The 17,666-nt window shown below is 31.1% G+C and overlaps 1 protein-coding gene across 1 annotated transcript; it reads right to left on the bottom strand.

Moving 5' to 3' along the window:
• Window positions 1-1,342: 1,342 nt before the first annotated feature.
• Window positions 1,343-16,280, bottom strand: LOC119833390. The gene is made up of 19 exons (XM_038357378.1): window positions 16,021-16,280; window positions 14,829-14,953; window positions 14,043-14,170; window positions 13,215-13,327; window positions 12,493-12,609; window positions 11,965-12,243; window positions 11,369-11,522; window positions 10,944-11,156; window positions 10,469-10,640; window positions 9,898-10,049; window positions 8,383-8,587; window positions 6,731-6,864; window positions 6,204-6,325; window positions 5,428-5,544; window positions 4,757-5,035; window positions 4,267-4,420; window positions 3,606-3,815; window positions 2,140-2,311; window positions 1,343-1,510 (listed from the first exon to the last, which is right to left on the bottom strand). Exons 1-19 carry the CDS (start codon window positions 16,074-16,076, stop codon window positions 1,359-1,361), a joined length of 3,054 nt encoding a protein of 1,017 aa, XP_038213306.1. The 5' UTR covers window positions 16,077-16,280; the 3' UTR covers window positions 1,343-1,358.
• Window positions 16,281-17,666: the final 1,386 nt, after the last annotated feature.

Raw genomic sequence — 17,666 nt, 5'->3', positions numbered from 1 at the left:
GGGAATTGAACCCAGGACCCCTCGTTTCTACGCTCACGCGTTAACCACTGTACCAAGGAGGTGGTCAAACTTACAATTAATGTTGTGCAAAAATTGTCAAACTCTCATTTGTCTTCTTGTTTTAAAACAGCAATTTTCTTGAGACAACGAGTATGATAACCGAAGTAATCAGTTGATTCCACTGTTAATATAATGTCATAATATTTATATTTTATATTTCGCCGAAATGATAACATACAGAAACATTTTTAATGATACTTCATTCAATTTGAGTACATTATTTGACTCAAGTACTACACAAAAAACACGTCGACATTTTGTTAATTTAAGCTTTACATGAAGAATAGTTTTAATAAAATAAAAATCACACCTAACTGCGTAGAGATAGCGGCTAAACGATGCGCAACAACTGTAGCTTTTCAAATATTTCATGTACACTATTGTAAAGTGCTATAGGCTTTATTTTCATAAAACGAAATTTATTTCTGAAAGAAAATCAAATTTATTTCAATTAAAAATATTTTAATTGATAATACTGGCGAGCAATTACTAATTTTTTGTATGGCAAAAAGTGCTGCCGCTTTATTTAGTAACGGAAAATATTATTAAAGCCATAAATCAGAATAGGTATAAATAATAAGACTAACTCCTTAATTATAAGCTTTATTATGTAAAGACAGTAACAAAGAAAATACTAATAATATAATAAAATAAAACAAATAGCGAGAGACGATATTCAGTATGGTTAGAAATATTTCATAATATAAATATACAGAGACGACAATGAAATTAGTTAACCTATTCCAAAAATTATATCAAATTAAAATTCTAAGTTTAATGGTCAGTTAAAAATGCATATGATTTTCAAATAACAGAATCTTCAAAGGTTTTTCAGCTCTTTAGTTATTCCCATTTTAATATATTATTTTCATGATCTCGTATGCACCATTTCTATTAGGAGATAAATAGAAAATATTCTTATGGTGCAATTACACATTCGCGCGAATAGCGAAGCGAATAACATGCTCGCATATGTGTGGAGCGGTTTTTCGGATATAATTTAAGGAAAAACGGATATGTGAATGAATATGAAGTCGAATTGATGTGATGATAAAGTTGGTTGGAAAATACATTATTTTTATCTTTACTTTAGTAAAATGATTCGGGATTCAACGATATTTCAAATAATCTGAAACTATCCCGGGTATATTTCGTAAGGCAGCTGACACAATCGGCGCTAGCAAATCGCACCACGTATCACGGGATTCTCCTCAGTATAAACGAAGTTTTAACCTTTCTTTCAATTGTTATAATATGAATAACGGTAAATGAAATGCGTTGCTGTTGTTCCCACTTTATTATACATCTTTAAAAGTAAAATAATAAGGTGCAACCATAGAGTTGACGAAACGATATTTGATGTTAGGTGATGGCCCGTTCCAGCCTATGAGAAAGTTCTCAACCAATCTCGAGAGGAAAACCTCCAATTCCAACTCAATTATACGTCGACCTGAAAATATGCATTATATAAATTAATATCTGTGACCTCAAATATACAGGGTGTTTAATTTATGGAAACATAATCTTAAACGTGAATTAATGAAAACATAACCTTAAACGTTAGTGAGCGTGCTGTTTGCAAAAGTGGTCGGGTGGATTTTAAGAATATTTTTTACGTAATCATCGTACTAAAAATTATAAGTTAGGTTTAGTATAGTACACCATCGGTGGGACACCCTGTATATAACACAGATGGGGTTTAGTTTCATCAGAAAAAATTAAAAAATTGGTTGAGTGGTGTAAACCAAGTTAGTGAAACAAGTTTTAAAAATTATTCATTAAAATCAAACCAAATGTCTAACCTTTTCCCTTCATAATACCTAGTGTAGGTACCTAGTATAGGTTATGTATGAAATACAAGTATTTACTTGTACTTCAATAGTTGTATGCACAACCGCACACAAGTGCAGGTGTAACCTTCTAAACGCTAAAGTCAATGTTAATGTCACTTTATAAATATTAATTTAGCAACAATAGTGAAGATAATTTCTTAAATATTTTTTTTTTATAATAATATCTTAAATATTTTAATATTCTATAGACTGCGTCTTGTTTTTTCAATTTTAATAATGTACATACCGATACAACTTCGTACTCCAAAGCCGAAGGGGCTGAATGTAAACGGATGGGCGTTTCCATAGCACAAAGGGTCTGTTTTGTCGACCAGCCAGCGTTCGGGTATATAATCGGCAGCCTGAGGGTAGTGTTCTTCTAACGAACATAGCAGTTGGTGGCCAAAAGAAAGATTCATCTGTAGAAGAAATTGCATTACTAAATTATTGCTTAGCACACCATATCTGGATAGTAACAGATATTTGGTTCTGATCTTTCTTTATTTATTACAAGGTTTAATGAAAATACAATAGAATAAGTAATATGTTTCTGAAGATATGTTTATTGAATCTGGTAGTATTGGTATTTTTTTATATACGATAGCGGGCAAACAAGCTAGCGCATCTACGGATTGTAAGCGGTGATTGAGATCATGAGCATCCACACAACCTGGTGAGACGTGGGTGTGCTGTCGGCCTTTAAGGGACGAGTACGTTCTTTTTTTAATTAACTCAAGTCATAGTGACTCAGAAATGCAACAACAGTTAGTGTTGTCTGAACAATAGATTGCTTTTTTTTAAATTTGAAAACATTTAAAATATATCGAAAAGCTAGTGTATTATACTCGAAAATACGGGATAATAAAGAGCTTATGATCCTGAAGTTATTAGCATTGATGGATAAAATGTAGAACAACGTCTGTTTGTATTAAGTTACAAGATTGATGTGGCTGATATTAAATAACCGAATAATTGCCTAGCTCAAGAAGAATGGTTTAAGCTTGACAGTGGATTGATGGATAAAAATAAAAATTTCTCTAAAACGTAATTTTGTGCGAAAGTTGAAATCCTTATAGACTAGACTTCAAATTTAATTAAAACTATATATAAAATGTAAAGTAATTATTGCTTGAAAGTTATAAATCCAACTGTACACGAATGTATAGAACAATTATTTTATCCACAACGTTGACTATATAATTGATCGAAGAAGACTGTGCTTTCTATTTATGCAAAAGTTCTTATGTATGTGAGAATATATAATTATATGTATTGATGTTTTACGCTTTCATGCAAAAGAGCTGCTAGCTTTAACTATGTACATGCAAGTGAAGACGTGGAATTAAGCTGGTATCAAATATACCTGTACTAAATATAATAAATATTAAATAATAGTGTTTCTTTCTGGGAATAAAAAATTGAGCAATCTTGTCTTTTATTAAATTTAATTAAAACGTAATTTAGACATGATCGTCATTCATGATTGTCATCATCATCAGCCCATATTTATTCAGGGCCTAATCCACCCCTTTGGCCGAGCGCGAGCAGCACTTTTGAACAGTGGTAACATGGGCACTGTTGCAGATAAATTGAAAAATCAATTTATGTTTCCTCCGATCCCCTTCCCTTTTCTATTGAAATTCGAAGTCCTGACCACTGAGCAACCAGGACTCGAATATATTAATACAATGAAATAACTAAATAAGGACATACGTCTTTAGGAATCCTATATCCCAATATGGTGTATTCTTTAGTGGTTGTCCGGGAGTTTCCATTAGCGACCGGCATAATTCTCATAGCTTCTTTGAGACAAGCCTTTAAGTACGTTTTTCCGGACTTTGAAATTATTTCTTCTCGTAATTTGTTTTGTTTATTCGGGTTCTTAGCTAGCAAATACATTGTTGCCAGAAGTGTGTTGGATCCCTGAAAAGATTCGTTAGGAATTAGGTAATTCCAGGAAAATATTAGCAATAAAATATCTAAGATGAACGTAATAGGTTATGGCCAGCTCTAACCTCTCGGAGAAGGATATGTGGGTATCTTTAAGCGGGATTTCCCTATTTAAAAGATTATTAGGTAAAACAAGAAAAAGAAAAAAGTAATACTGTTGAGGATAGAAACTGAATATGATAATCTTACTTCTTCTGTCTCTTAACTTATGTTATATATAAATGTGAAAGTGAGTTTGTCTATCTTTCTTATCTTCGACATCTGGCGATTTTGTGGTATCTTTTTTAAATGTGCTGTTCCTTTGACTACACGGTACTACAAAACTTCACTTAGTAGGTATATCATATTTGATGTAACAATACTTTTTATTTATATTTTTATCCTATATTGATCAAAAATTGTTATAAAGTATGACAAAACTTACAGTATCAATACCACCGAACAACATATCGGCTATAATGACTTGTGCGTAATCTTTATCAATTGCAAGTATTTTCTCCAGAAATCCACGCTCTTTGTAGGCAAGCTCGTTTCTTCGAAGTTTTTCAATTGATTCATTGATATAGGTGTTGCAAATACTAAAAATTATTATGATAAGTTTGTTAAACTAATTGTTTTTAAAAGTAGTTTGTTAGATTGAATAATTATTCAATCTTAAAAATTTAATTGAAATCTTTTAAAGTAAGATATAATTAGATTTTTCAATATAGTAAGTATTTTACTAAATAATCACATTAATTTGAAAATATATAATTCGTTTAACTATATGTGTATGTTATATAAGTTATTATTGCTACGGTGAGGGTGGCATAATCTATATAGATTTAACCCTCTTTAAAGAAATAAAGAATAAAAAAATAAACGAATTCGTAAGTATTTTTTAAATGATTATATGAGATAAATTTGGTACCCACTTATCTATTTCGTCATATGTTTGCATTAGGCGATTATATTTCCTCGTCGGAAACATCATAGAAAGATTTGGAAGAAAATCTATCTCATTGGCCAAAGAGAAGAAATTTTCCACATTCTTCACAAGTTTGTTGACTCGTGAGTCAGGACCCATGTTCCGATCCAGACAGTTGATGCGATCTCCCAAGGCTACGGCTGCTATAGACTCCAAAGACCATAAGTTTACCTCATAATTAAAATTGCTTTGTATTGTATTGTTTTCGTTTCGCAGTGATTTTAACCTGCAAAGTTTAACGTTAGATATTTTCGGAGAAAACTGTTTGGAATTTAAGGTGGAAGTGGTAATTATATTACAATACCTATTATTTTATTCAAATCTAAGAACCTTACGAATTAACATTTAAGTAATAATAATTAAAAGAAATGTACACCACTCTTAATTCGTGAAAACTAGATGTACCACATGGTAGACTGATACCTTCTGTAACCTTCATCAAAATAGGTTCAGCCAGTAGAACGCTCTGAGAATGGTAAACACAATCAAATATTATCGAAATTAAGATCCTTTTTTGAAGTCGGTTGAAAGGATGAATGGCATCGTTAAAGCCATTCTCAAGTGAGCGTGACCGCAAATAAGGGTTAAATTTTATACAGGTAATAAAACATATGATACCTTTTGATCATGTCTAGGGCGACATCATCGAGAATTGTTGAATAAGACTGAATCACTTTTGGATATAAGAATACAGGGTTCATTGCAGATCTGAATTTCTTCCATACGTCACCTTGGCTATAATAAAAGTATTAAATAAATTTAAAATGTCAACGTGTGTGCCCGGTAATAATATAGCTATTCTTGTTTTAAAGCGAAACAAGATAAATGGAACAATTTAAATCTTTGGAATTGTCGGGGATAAAAAAATAAAGGTTAAGTGCCTGGCAGTATCAATTTTAAATCGGTTATACATAGTCAAACGGAAAGCAACTCAAAGCACTGTATATAGATTTTTCTTCAAACCCTAGGAGCTACTGGAAGTTAGTGCTCCATTATAGCCATAGACTATACAATAACAATAACTTATATAATAGGTTATAGCAGACACAACAATACACTGGAATTGGTCTTTGCCAGAGACAGGACTGCGCATTTTTAGTAGTTTTAAGTTGCTTTATTTTTTGTCTTGTTTTATTTCTATCTAAAGTGTTTTGGAAAAATCAATGTTTCGTTCTTTCAACACTATTTCCTATAGTAATATTTTGATTTTGAATGAATGAAATGATGATGAATATCATATAAGTACTAAAAAATCATAAAATTGTATCTTGGAGAGCTTTAAATACCTAAATAAAATGATAGACTTTTAAATGATGATAGATTTATTGCGGGAAATTTAGACAAATTGTTGTGTCTAAAATTCCCGCCATATGATATTATATATCAATACTTACTCGCTGAATAAACCTGTTACTGGGTTACTTCTATTTTTCTTTTTACGACTATAAACATGGCGATAGTATACTAAACTTTGCAATGTTTGTCGGATTGGCGTATCGTTTTCTCCGCGTAATACCTGCAGGCAATACAATTTATAAAATTTTGCGTATTTTATTATAGTTTGTATTAAAATTTATTGTTCTTAATAGACATATTATTTTAAGTTTCATGTAAGCATTAGGTTTGCAACTGCTTGCCCCAGCTCCGCTTAGGTAATTTTTTAATTCTTGTAACTTTTTAACAGTTTTTACCTCATTAAGTCTAGTATAAAATAAAGTCAAGCAGCCAAAAATCATAAACACTGTCCCGGAGCTAACTCCGCATAGCCTCAATTTCCGTGGGACTTCTGGGATAAAAAATTTCATAAAAATCGGTCTGGTAGTTCCTGTTCTTTAGTTCCTGAGATAAGCGTGTCTAAGCAAACGAAGAAACAAACTCTTTAATTCTATATATCAGTATAATATATGTATGTTAAACTTACTTGGGCAGCACCGTCTGCGTCAAACACGTAGATCATCGGCGGACAGCCAAATATTCCGTCCACTTTAGAAATTGGTCCATAGCGTCTATATAATTCTTCGTGGAGTTTATACCCAGTGAACTTTTGGTAAAGCCCTAAATAAAGAATATAATTTATTGTAGCAAATAGGACTTATGTATTCGTAATAAAATAAGGAACTTAAAATGTTATGTTATCAAGAAAGCGAGTCAAGTTTAGATGCTTTAGAATATGTTGGATTAGACATTTTTCACAGCTTCTTAAAATATATGAGAAGTTTTAGATGTTATTATTCGTTTTTTTTAATGGATTTTAAATTTGTGAAATCAAAGGGCGAAACGGGACTCTATTATTAAGACTTCGCTGCCCGTCAGCCTTTTGTCTGTCCAGTAACCAGGCTATCAACCATGATAGTCCTACAATTGAAATTTTCAGAGATGATGTATTTTCTGTTACTGCTATTATAATAAAAGAAACACAAAAAATCGAGGTTAAACCACGGTTGACACAGTCATAAATTAGATTGATGACTACTTATTTTAGCTTATTTACATGGAAACTTTACTTTTCCAACTCGGACTTGACCGATTTTCTATTTTCTTTATAGCATGCTCATATACTTCATTATCCTTTGAAGACATAACCTGCATACGCTTTTATGCTTGTTTTAGTTATTAATTTCTTTCGCATTCAGTGTACCAATATATGTATTTCCTCTATGAATGTTCAGACATGCGAAAAGTTTTTGAATTACGGATTCAATACGAACATTCGCGGTAATGTCTGTTTGAAACTGAATGCGAAATAACGTGAGGTATTGTAGACAATAAGTGTCATGAGTCTCGTTGTTGGAGTCTCACACTTCAAGAACACAAAACTATTTGTTACAACTTGTAAACAACCAACGGTTGATAAGGACATGTCAAATACATAAATGAAGGTAATTTATAGTGTCGATGTAATATGGTGAAAAAGCCATAGACAATATTAAAATATGGTGCAAGTCCAGACTATAGATGATTTTTATTTTATCTAAATATATATAATAATATATAAATAAATTATCATTTATGATCTATGTATTATACTTTTACAAAAGTTATTTATCATGAAAACTTATCATAGAACATTTTTAATAACTTTTAACGCGCGTTCAAACTATCAGAACCAGACCAAATGTAAATAGGACTACATAAGAACCACCAGCCTTCAAAAAAAAAAAAAAAACACCAAAATCAGTATAAACAAAACAAAAAAAAAATACAGTCAAATTGGTCACCTTTTCCTTTTTTCAATTCAGTTGAAAAATGCAAGCAAATATTATAAGCAAGAGATTACTGTATCTACTGGAATATTATTTTATGCACTGTCAGTGAATGTACCTAAATAAAATTTTGAATTATTGTAGTTAGAAAAATTATAATCGCATTAATTCTCCACATAACATATTGTAATTTAATTACGTATAATGAAATTACATTATTAATAGTTGATACTGGAAATACCAGACTATTCGTCTATTATTAGTTGTTACAGTAATTCTTGTGGTAATTGTATAATGATGGCAATGGCATTAAACCTTTATAAATTAAATAATTTATGCGATGAAGATAAATTGTATTAATATCAATTACCTCCAGGCAAGTAGTTGTGTATTTGACCTAAAAATGGTACCGAAACAGGGCCTGGTATTTCTTTCCATGATTTTATTTCTTGATTGGAAGTTGATGCTATGTACCTGAAATAGTAATGGCATAAAAATAAGAATTCAATGGTAAATGAAATAGTTTGTGGTTGCAGTATACACAGACGACACAAGAGAAAACACATGAGATGTATCTAAAGGCAGTTTTATAGCTTGTAAGGAATCATTTCTAACAATAGAATTTAAAGAAAGGAAAATATGTTATTAACATTAAATATGATATAAAAGCAGTGGTGGCTCAGTGGTGAGGACCTCGGACTTCAAAATCGATAAGTCGAGGTTTGAGACCGGGCGAGCGCGCAGGAAATAAATTTATTTTTCAATTTATCTGCGCATGTAGATAACATCACCACTGCTTTAACGGTGAAGGAAAACATCGTGAGGAAACTGGCATGTCCAAGAATTAAAAGTTCGACGGCATGTGACATCTGCCAACCCGCACTTGGCCAGCGTGGTGGATTGTGGCCTGAACCCTCATAGGAGGCCTGTGTACCAGCAGTGGGAACATATATGGGCTGATGATGATGATATAAAACGTGCGTATTTACCTTATAACAGGCGATGGTTTTACATTGATGTTTGTTTTTTTAAGTCGAAAGTGAAGTTTTGTCAAGTAGTTGGATACATTATTATTAAACATTTTACACTAATTCTTAAACGAAGTTGTATGAATCGGAAAAAGTATAATATTTTTACTCTTTGAAAAATAAAAATTCAAATAGGTATTTTATTACATATTTGAATTTATTTCGGATTTATAATTTATTATGCACTGTTATTCACGGAATATTAAGAGTGTGCTTAAAATCATCTGAATTATCTTTATACTCGTTTATAAACAATTCCAACATAAAATTTATTTTCATAGAAAATGCACCTAAGTAAATAAATTATTTAAATAATGTATGCAATACAGAGTTTAATATATTTGTGCGAATACATTTAATTGTGAATAGTTTAACGTATCACTAGCTGCTCTCCCCGGCTCCGTTCGTCAAGATAAAAACAAAAATAAGATATAGCCTTTGGCATTGGGGACGAAAAAGTTTGGTATTATTACCGACTTCAAACATAGGACAATCCGACTGTATTTTTATATTTGTTATGTTAACTACTCATTTTTTACTGGATTACTGAAATGTAACCCACATTTTTATGACCCTTTTTTATTTGACAGTCGGTGCCTCCAATGTTTTAACTGGGTTATCAGGTTTAGTTTTTTCTTAAATAATAATTATTTTAAACAATCATAACTAGGGTATAAATGAAAGCCAACGTACAAAATATAATTAGATAATTAGATTAAAATACAAAAGTTATAAAAATATGAGAGTTCATTTGTGCCTACATAGCTGCCTTAAATTATGTAATTGGTTATAAAATTATATTAAAGTTTTACACCCTTTTTCTTCTTTCTTATATTTACAAGACATATTTCCTGTTATTTTACGTCCTTAAAAATAAAACCGAAAGGTCCAACGATATAGTTGAGGGCCGCGGGCCTAAGTTTTATTGGAGGTCCAGTCCATTCTATTTCAAAGTTCTGTACGACCTTTGACAGGAACGTTTCTAACTCCAACTCAGCTATACGACGACCTGGAATGTTAAATTTCTTATTATTGTGTATGAAAAATTCTTTTTGCTAGACTAACCAATGAATTTGTATTATTAGATACCAAAAGGGGCTTAAATAGAACGTTAAATACAATTTCCCAGCCGATGCAGTTAGCTGAAAACTACAGATAGATTTTTAATCAGAGTGGAGGTAGTCGGATCGGATGTCCAATAAACATCGCCTAAGCATCAAAGCACTACGATTTCGACCCGTTTCAAAGTGGGGCGGTATTTTATAGGAATCGACGGCTTAACAAGTTTCGTGAAGTTTCGAATGATATCTGATATGCAAGAGACAATTATTCATCCGCCAAAGTATTAACTAAAGATATTTGTGACAGTTTATTATGCATTTCTATATAAAAGACAAGATTGTGAACGAATTTTTTAAGTCTCCTCACCTATACAACTCCTGACTCCAAAACCGAACGGATTGTATGCGAATGGATGAGCGTTTCCATAATATAAAGGGTCCGATTTATCAGTCAGCCATCGTTCAGGAATAAATTCTTTCGCTCGGGGGAAGTGCTGTTCGGTCACGGAGAGATATTGGTGACCGAAGGTTACATACATCTGCAATTCGAAGAAAAATGATGTAATTTTTGATAAAGTATGAGAGCTCATTCATAGATGTATATATTCTGTCGATCATTTTTGTGTCATCATGTCATGTTAAAAATATAATGATATAATACTTGGTATTTTATTATACAAAAGCATGTAGGTAAAGTTAGATAACAAATAGGAAATAGTAAGGCAACAATCCAAAATATAATAGGCTAACGCATTTATGATTTCTTATTGAACAATTCTTAAATAAGATATATACATTTTTTATTTTAGTATCGAGAAAAAAAAGATTCAATATACACTAACATTTTTGGGTATTTTATATCCTAATAAATTGTACTCCTTAGAAGTGCATCGTATATTTCCAGCCACTACTGGCATTATACGCATTGATTCTTTTATACAGGCCTTCAAATACGGTTTTCGCTCGCTTTGTGATAAAACCTCTTCTCTTAATTTTTTCTGTTTTTCTGGATTCTTAGCTAACAAGTAAAATGTTGCTATCATTGTATTTGCCGCCTGAAACATGTATATGATAAACTTGAAAAATTAGGGTTATTTTAATATTCTATAAATATTGCGGTATGTAACGAAAGGATCATAATATTCGTAAAATTAATATAATATACTATATAAGAATAACTGTTCGCAAATCGTCTAAGATGTTTTAAACTTATTGAATGTGCTCATTGTATTTAATAGGTAATTTAAAAGAATAATAGTAAACTTACGGTATCAACACCGGCGAATAACATATCACTGGCCATTATAACAGCCATTTTCTCATCAATTTCTAACAGCTTCTCTAAGATTCCTTTTTCATCATCACTTTTCTCTTTCGTTTTGTAGTTTTCCATTGCCTTGTTAATGAAGTATTTACTTAAACTGAAATTGAAGGTTAATAAATCGAAACATATTATGTAATTTATATATTTATATAACTTTAAAGCGTTTCATCCGCGGCCTTACTCACTTAAACTAAAGAAAAGAAAGACAGTTAGGGTATTTTATCCACATAGTTCTCGTTCCTGCCAGATTTCCGCAATAAAAATAATCCTATGCCCTTTCTCGGGTTTCATATCACTTTTGCAGCAAATACTATCCCAATCAGTTAAGTTGTTTACACAGAGAAGAAGAAACAGACGGACGGAAAGAGTTACTTTCGCATTTTTAATACAAGTATGGATAATTTTTATTATTATTTTATTTCTGTTATAGACATACTGGTGTATTTTCTTAAATTAGTTTGGGCAGATGTTTATATATTCTCCCTATTAAATCTATTGTCGATGACTACTCATATTCTAATTATTAACATAAAACATACTTAGCTTGTTCCTCATAACATTTCATAGCTTTTTTATAATTCGGTGTAGCAATAAATCTCCAAAGACTGGGTTTGAAGTCTAATTTATCGGCCATTGTGAATATGTCGTGAACAGTTTTTATAAGTTTCTTTGCTGGTGAATCGTCTGGCAGGTTTGGATCGAGACAGTTTATACGTCCGCCTAGAGCTACGACAGCAATAGATTCTAAAGCCCATAGATTCATCTCGACATCAAATTTTCCGTCGATCATGTTTTTCTCGTTCCTTTTGGATTTCATTCTGAAATGTTTGAAATGTATGATTTTTATTGAGATTTAGGCCTTGTCTCAGTCAAATATTATATAAGGACCACAAAAATACTGAAAATAGGTATAATGTAATTGGACAATTACAGAAAAAGGACCTAAAACTCTAGTTTAATTTCGAAAAAAATATGTTAAAGACTGAGGGTACAATATTATTAAAAAGTGTTGTTACATATAACATATTAAGGAAGACAGAAGAACTTCTAATTTTTAATTAACTTACCGATCTATCATATCATCTGCGACTTCATCAAGTATATTACTGTATAGCTTAATGGTTTTAGATTGTAACATTATTGGATTAACCGTAGTCCGGAATTTTTTCCAGGGTTCACCGTGGCTGGATTTGTAATTAATTGTTATTATTAATCTATTTTTAATCATAAGAATTATTTGTAATACAACCCATTTATACATTTTGTTCATTAAATATATCAATATTATGATGAATCTATTTCATAATACTCGGTTGCCACCAGAAGGGTAATAACTTCGGGAAGGCTTACGTGGGGACACAGCTCTAATAATTAGAGGCTCTTCTAAGAAATTGATATGTTATTTGTCACCAGCCGCAGCCTACACATGACTGCACTATAGAGATATAGACTCTACTCTGTCCACGGCCGATGTAGGACTACCGACTATTATAAAAACACTAAGGATAAAAACATTTTTTATTGTTATTGTTTATTTAGATTGTTTATTAGACGACGCACGAGATTTCATGCTTGGACGATGACCGAAACTAAAGTATTACCTACATTACAAGCTTATGATTAATTCAAAACAATATAACTGCAACTTTAGAGATAATATTGCACAGTCGTGTAAATGATGTCTATGTCATCTATTATTAGTTGGTAGTCTTATATTAAAGTATTTTATCATATATTTCTTTCCAATTTAAATCTTTAACATGTCATTAATAATACTTTTAATGATTACTCTGTAATAAGCCCTGTGAATTCCTCTGAAGTATCTTTGATTTTCATTTTTCTATGATGTTCCAGAGTGGCAAATCCAGGTCGATTCGGCATCCAGTTTTCACCACGTAAGACCTGCAATATATAAAGAGGTGTAATTAATATGTAATACTTTGGAATATAATTGAATAGTATAGAAAATCATTTATTTTCAAAAAAAATATTCGTAAATCCCTCGGGCTAGGCGGATTTAGGCCCCTAATAGTTTTGTGTTTCGAGTTAATTAAGTTAAAACGTTAATTGCGTCAATATTTTCAATAAGGTTTTAGTATGATGTGATTGGGGTCTTATTTACTAACATTTCTTGTGGTGGGTTTGAGACCTGATCAGTCTCATAAAATAACAGTTGTAAAAAGTATTTGAGTCTCCTACAAAACCAGTGACATACTTATGAAATCCCCGTGGGTAAACATAGTTTTGACATTATAGCTAAATTGCTGTTATAAAAACCAAATTAACTAGGGATGAATTACTAATCGGAGTTTATAACGTTTATCATAGCATAAAAGAGACTGGCTATTACAGGTAGGATAGATTGTTATCTAACACTTCATGCTCACATTATTAAGTTATGTGACAGATAGATAAATTAATTATCGTTATTCCACTTAAATAAACACGACAATCAATGCATTCAAAAGTATCTACAATTGAGAATTTATGAAAAGCAATTACGTCGTAGCGAGACTATAATAAAAATGAAAATTAAACTGCCTTAATGATAACTACTCGTTACTCTTATGTTTGTTATGAGAACAAAACGAGCTATTGTCGATAATAATGAATTTACCTGGGCAGATGCTTCCGCATCTAAGATAAAAATAAGTGTAGGTGACCCAAATACGCTATCTAATTTTATTATGGGGCCAAACGTTTTGAAAAGCGTATCCGCCATCGTAACTGGATCTGACAAGGAACCTGCAAATTAGATTGATATATATTTTTCTTTGTATTTTTTATGAGATAATGATATCATATCTCTTAAAACCAAAACCAATACAATAACAAATATTAATCATTATGGATATGCTTTAATCATCATTGTAATTGATAACTAAAGGATGTCCTGTACGTAATACGTTTTTTATGCCATAGTCAATAAAAAAAATCTATTATGTGTAATAATCATATATTTTTATATACGGTTGCGTAATCAAGGAATCTTATATGCATATTTATACAAACTTTTATTATTTTTATTTTATTTTTATTCCTCTAAACTACCATCACTAGTATTAGTATTATTTTTTTATTAAATTTCGTGCTATTGCTCAAACAAGAGTATCAAAACAGATGTTTGTGCATTTTTACCGTAGCCCAGGTTAGGTATATACGAAATGCGTTTGCTTGCTTTAGTCCGAAATAGTTTGGGTTGTGGTTGTAAAAACATTTTCGAAATAGGTCGCGAGCAATAAGGATATAACATGGATCGTGTTATAACTTCTTGTTTTCTGACATGCTTTTTTTATAAATATAAAAATATGCAGAATATCCATACAAACACGTTATTAATACTGATGTCACATTTCATTAAATTCATGAAATTAATTAATCAAAAAATAACAATAGATTATACCTCCTGGCAAGAAATGCAGTGTTTGCCCAATGATAGGCAAAGACGATGGTCCAGGGATCTCCTTCCAGTCCTTAACTTGCACATGATGACCTGTGTTCACTGTCGTGCTATTAATTGCTACAGATCTAAAAACAAAGAATCGATATTATATGCAATTGTATAAAAGTATTACTGTTAAGAAGTGCGACACGCAAAATGCATTTTAAATACGCTGTTCGCTTCAATCTTTGCTTTAATGCCTTTCGATGTGCCTGATTCTAGTTAATTTAAATAGACACCTCCTCTTTCTGTTTTAATGCGATCTTTTGTTCATTATCAATGATTAAACCAAATAATTCTCACTTTAAACATTGCCTTCTATACGCACAAATTTGGTGAATAACTCATGGATGTTTAATATATTTTCATTAAAACAAGTCGCCAAAATTCAGTCGAATTCCCCTTAAAACTGTTTTCAATTTCGATTATTTGCAATCGGTTGAGCTAATTAAACGCATATCAATTACTAACTTTTCGATATAGGTAGGGTATTTTTCTATAGTATTAAATAGATATAGTTATGCATTAATACTCAGACTATAAGCGACAATTTGTTTTTTTACAATTTGTAGGAAAAGAAAAAGCAAATTCCGCATCGTTATTAGATAGTGATAAAGTAGAGCAATAACAACACAGAAATAATTAAAACTACTAAAGCACTTTTATTTGCTGAATAAACAAATTTTGAAAAACAATTTATTTTTTTGGCATACATCTCTAATATTGTTGACATTTACATTTTTATGAAACGTGTATAATGTTTTAGTGAATATTCTAATGATAGAATTTCCCTAGTACCACAAATTGTAAACAAAATATATAATTCCTAATCTTAATGTATATCTATTAGAATTATCCTTGAATCTATTTCAAAAAACTGTTTCATTGGTACAAATGTATTTTATAAAAACTAAAGCCTGTGATTAACATAGTTAAACTATGTTATAGGCCATGAGTTCCAGCACACATGAAGAATTACAGTTTTTAATTTACAGCATATTAGTGTAGCTGCATGTAACCATTACAAAGGAACCTATTATACTACCATTTCCTACTATTTTAGTACCTATATAAAGGAGTAATTGAATCAAGAAGTACCTACATATAAAACAATTCTACAATTCGACAATAATAATGATAAAATTATCCTCACCTAATGAATGCTTTAGTTACAGCTGCGGAAAGCGCCGTCTTCCCAGCACTCAGCATGTTTACACTCTAGCTTTGCGCACACGATTGTTTACAACAAATATAAATTACACAAATATTTCGTCGGATGGTTCACGTTATCTCATTCGTCATCATATCGCTATATTTTCACTGATTATCTTGCAATATACGGACAGCGTATCGTTGTTTGTATTTGTGTGATACTTGTAATGCAACATGTACTAAGGCGATACGTAGCATACTGAGATGAATACGACGCTAAAATAATATGACCTTCGTTCCATGTTTTGTGAATCTAATAGCGTCAGACGAATTCGAAATCATACTATTGTTAGTGCTCGGTACTACCGGTATACCGTTCTTTGCGTTGTTTTGTATCAATTTGAGACTGGTTTAGTTTTAGCCCTATGTTTAAAGAAGGTAAAATGTTCTGATCTCTTTTGCACTTTGGTAGATTATATTGTATGTATATTTTATTCGAATATATTTTACTTTATTTATTGAGGTCAAACAATACAATCATCTCACACAGACAATAGAAACTGGATGGCATAAGTATTATATTGTAATTATGTAATGTATTTAATAGTAATTGTGTCATATATATTATTTATAAATTTAAGTGAGATGTTATATAATGTAAAAATTGATAATTAATGTTATTGGTGTAAAACCGTTTTAATTATTATAAATAAATAAATAAGTTGAGAGGAAAAAGTAATCTACAGAGATAATTTCATGAAATATTCAGTTATCGATTAATTATTGCATACTTCAAAGTATTCAAATAAATATTTATTGTACTATTAGTAAGCGTTTATACCAGCATAAAACTAAACATTAGATAGTCATTAAAGATAATAATCGGTTGACAAGGAATGACCTCGACACTGATCTTAGATTTACTATAAAATTGTATAATACACGACTGTAATTACACTATAACTGGTTATAGTATATATTCGATATTATATCTGTAGCTTTAACCTCTTCATCATGTGTAAATTACGTTTAAACGTTTTGTGTGAAGGTATGTAAAATCTATCCATGAAATAACACAATACTTTGTATACTCCCCTGAAGCTCTGGTCGTGATATTGATTCCATATAAGCAATTTTTAACAACAAAAATCGGTGCAATTTCGACGCTCAAATCAAACAATGTTTGTTTGTTGGGCACTGACATAAATACCGCTTTATTTTTTAATTATGAAGAATAATTTTTTGGTAAATTAGTATAACTTTAACCCCCAACTGCGACGCTAAAGGCGACGGTGGTATAAATATGTGTGTGTGTGTGTGTGTGCATCATGTGGTGTGGCATCGTAATTCTCGAATAGGATCTTTTTTTCTCTACACGACAATAAATTCAATACCCACAATAAATTCAAAACCTATTTCATATGGGTTAAAAAGAAAGGGCTAGTACAATACTATACACTGTGATAAATTTCAAATCGACGATGGCGGCCACAAATATTCAATTTTATATGTAAGTGTAACGCCTGGCGAACCGCGCGAATTAATTGCAAAATGTAAGTTAAGTGGCGCTTTCTATCTATTGAATTAATCTTTTCTACATTTCGAAAACGCTCACTCTTTAGAAAAGGTAACATAAAAACGCAAACG

Source organism: Zerene cesonia, chromosome 17 (assembly GCF_012273895.1).
Source record: "Zerene cesonia ecotype Mississippi chromosome 17, Zerene_cesonia_1.1, whole genome shotgun sequence".
Classification (NCBI taxonomy): domain Eukaryota; kingdom Metazoa; phylum Arthropoda; class Insecta; order Lepidoptera; family Pieridae; genus Zerene; species Zerene cesonia.
This window is presented reverse-complemented; position numbering and strand designations above follow the sequence as displayed.

Coding starts and splice junctions, on each gene's coding strand:
- LOC119833390 (XM_038357378.1), bottom strand. CDS start 16,076: ATGCTGAGTGCTGGGAAGACGGCGCTTTCCGCAGCTGTAACTAAAGCA. Junction 12,244..12,492: donor GCAGATGATATGATAGATCG/GTAAGTTAATTA, acceptor CAAACATTTCAG/AATGAAATCCAAAAGGAACG. Junction 10,050..10,468: donor TGGAGTCAGGAGTTGTATAG/GTGAGGAGACTT, acceptor TTAACATTCCAG/GTCGTCGTATAGCTGAGTTG.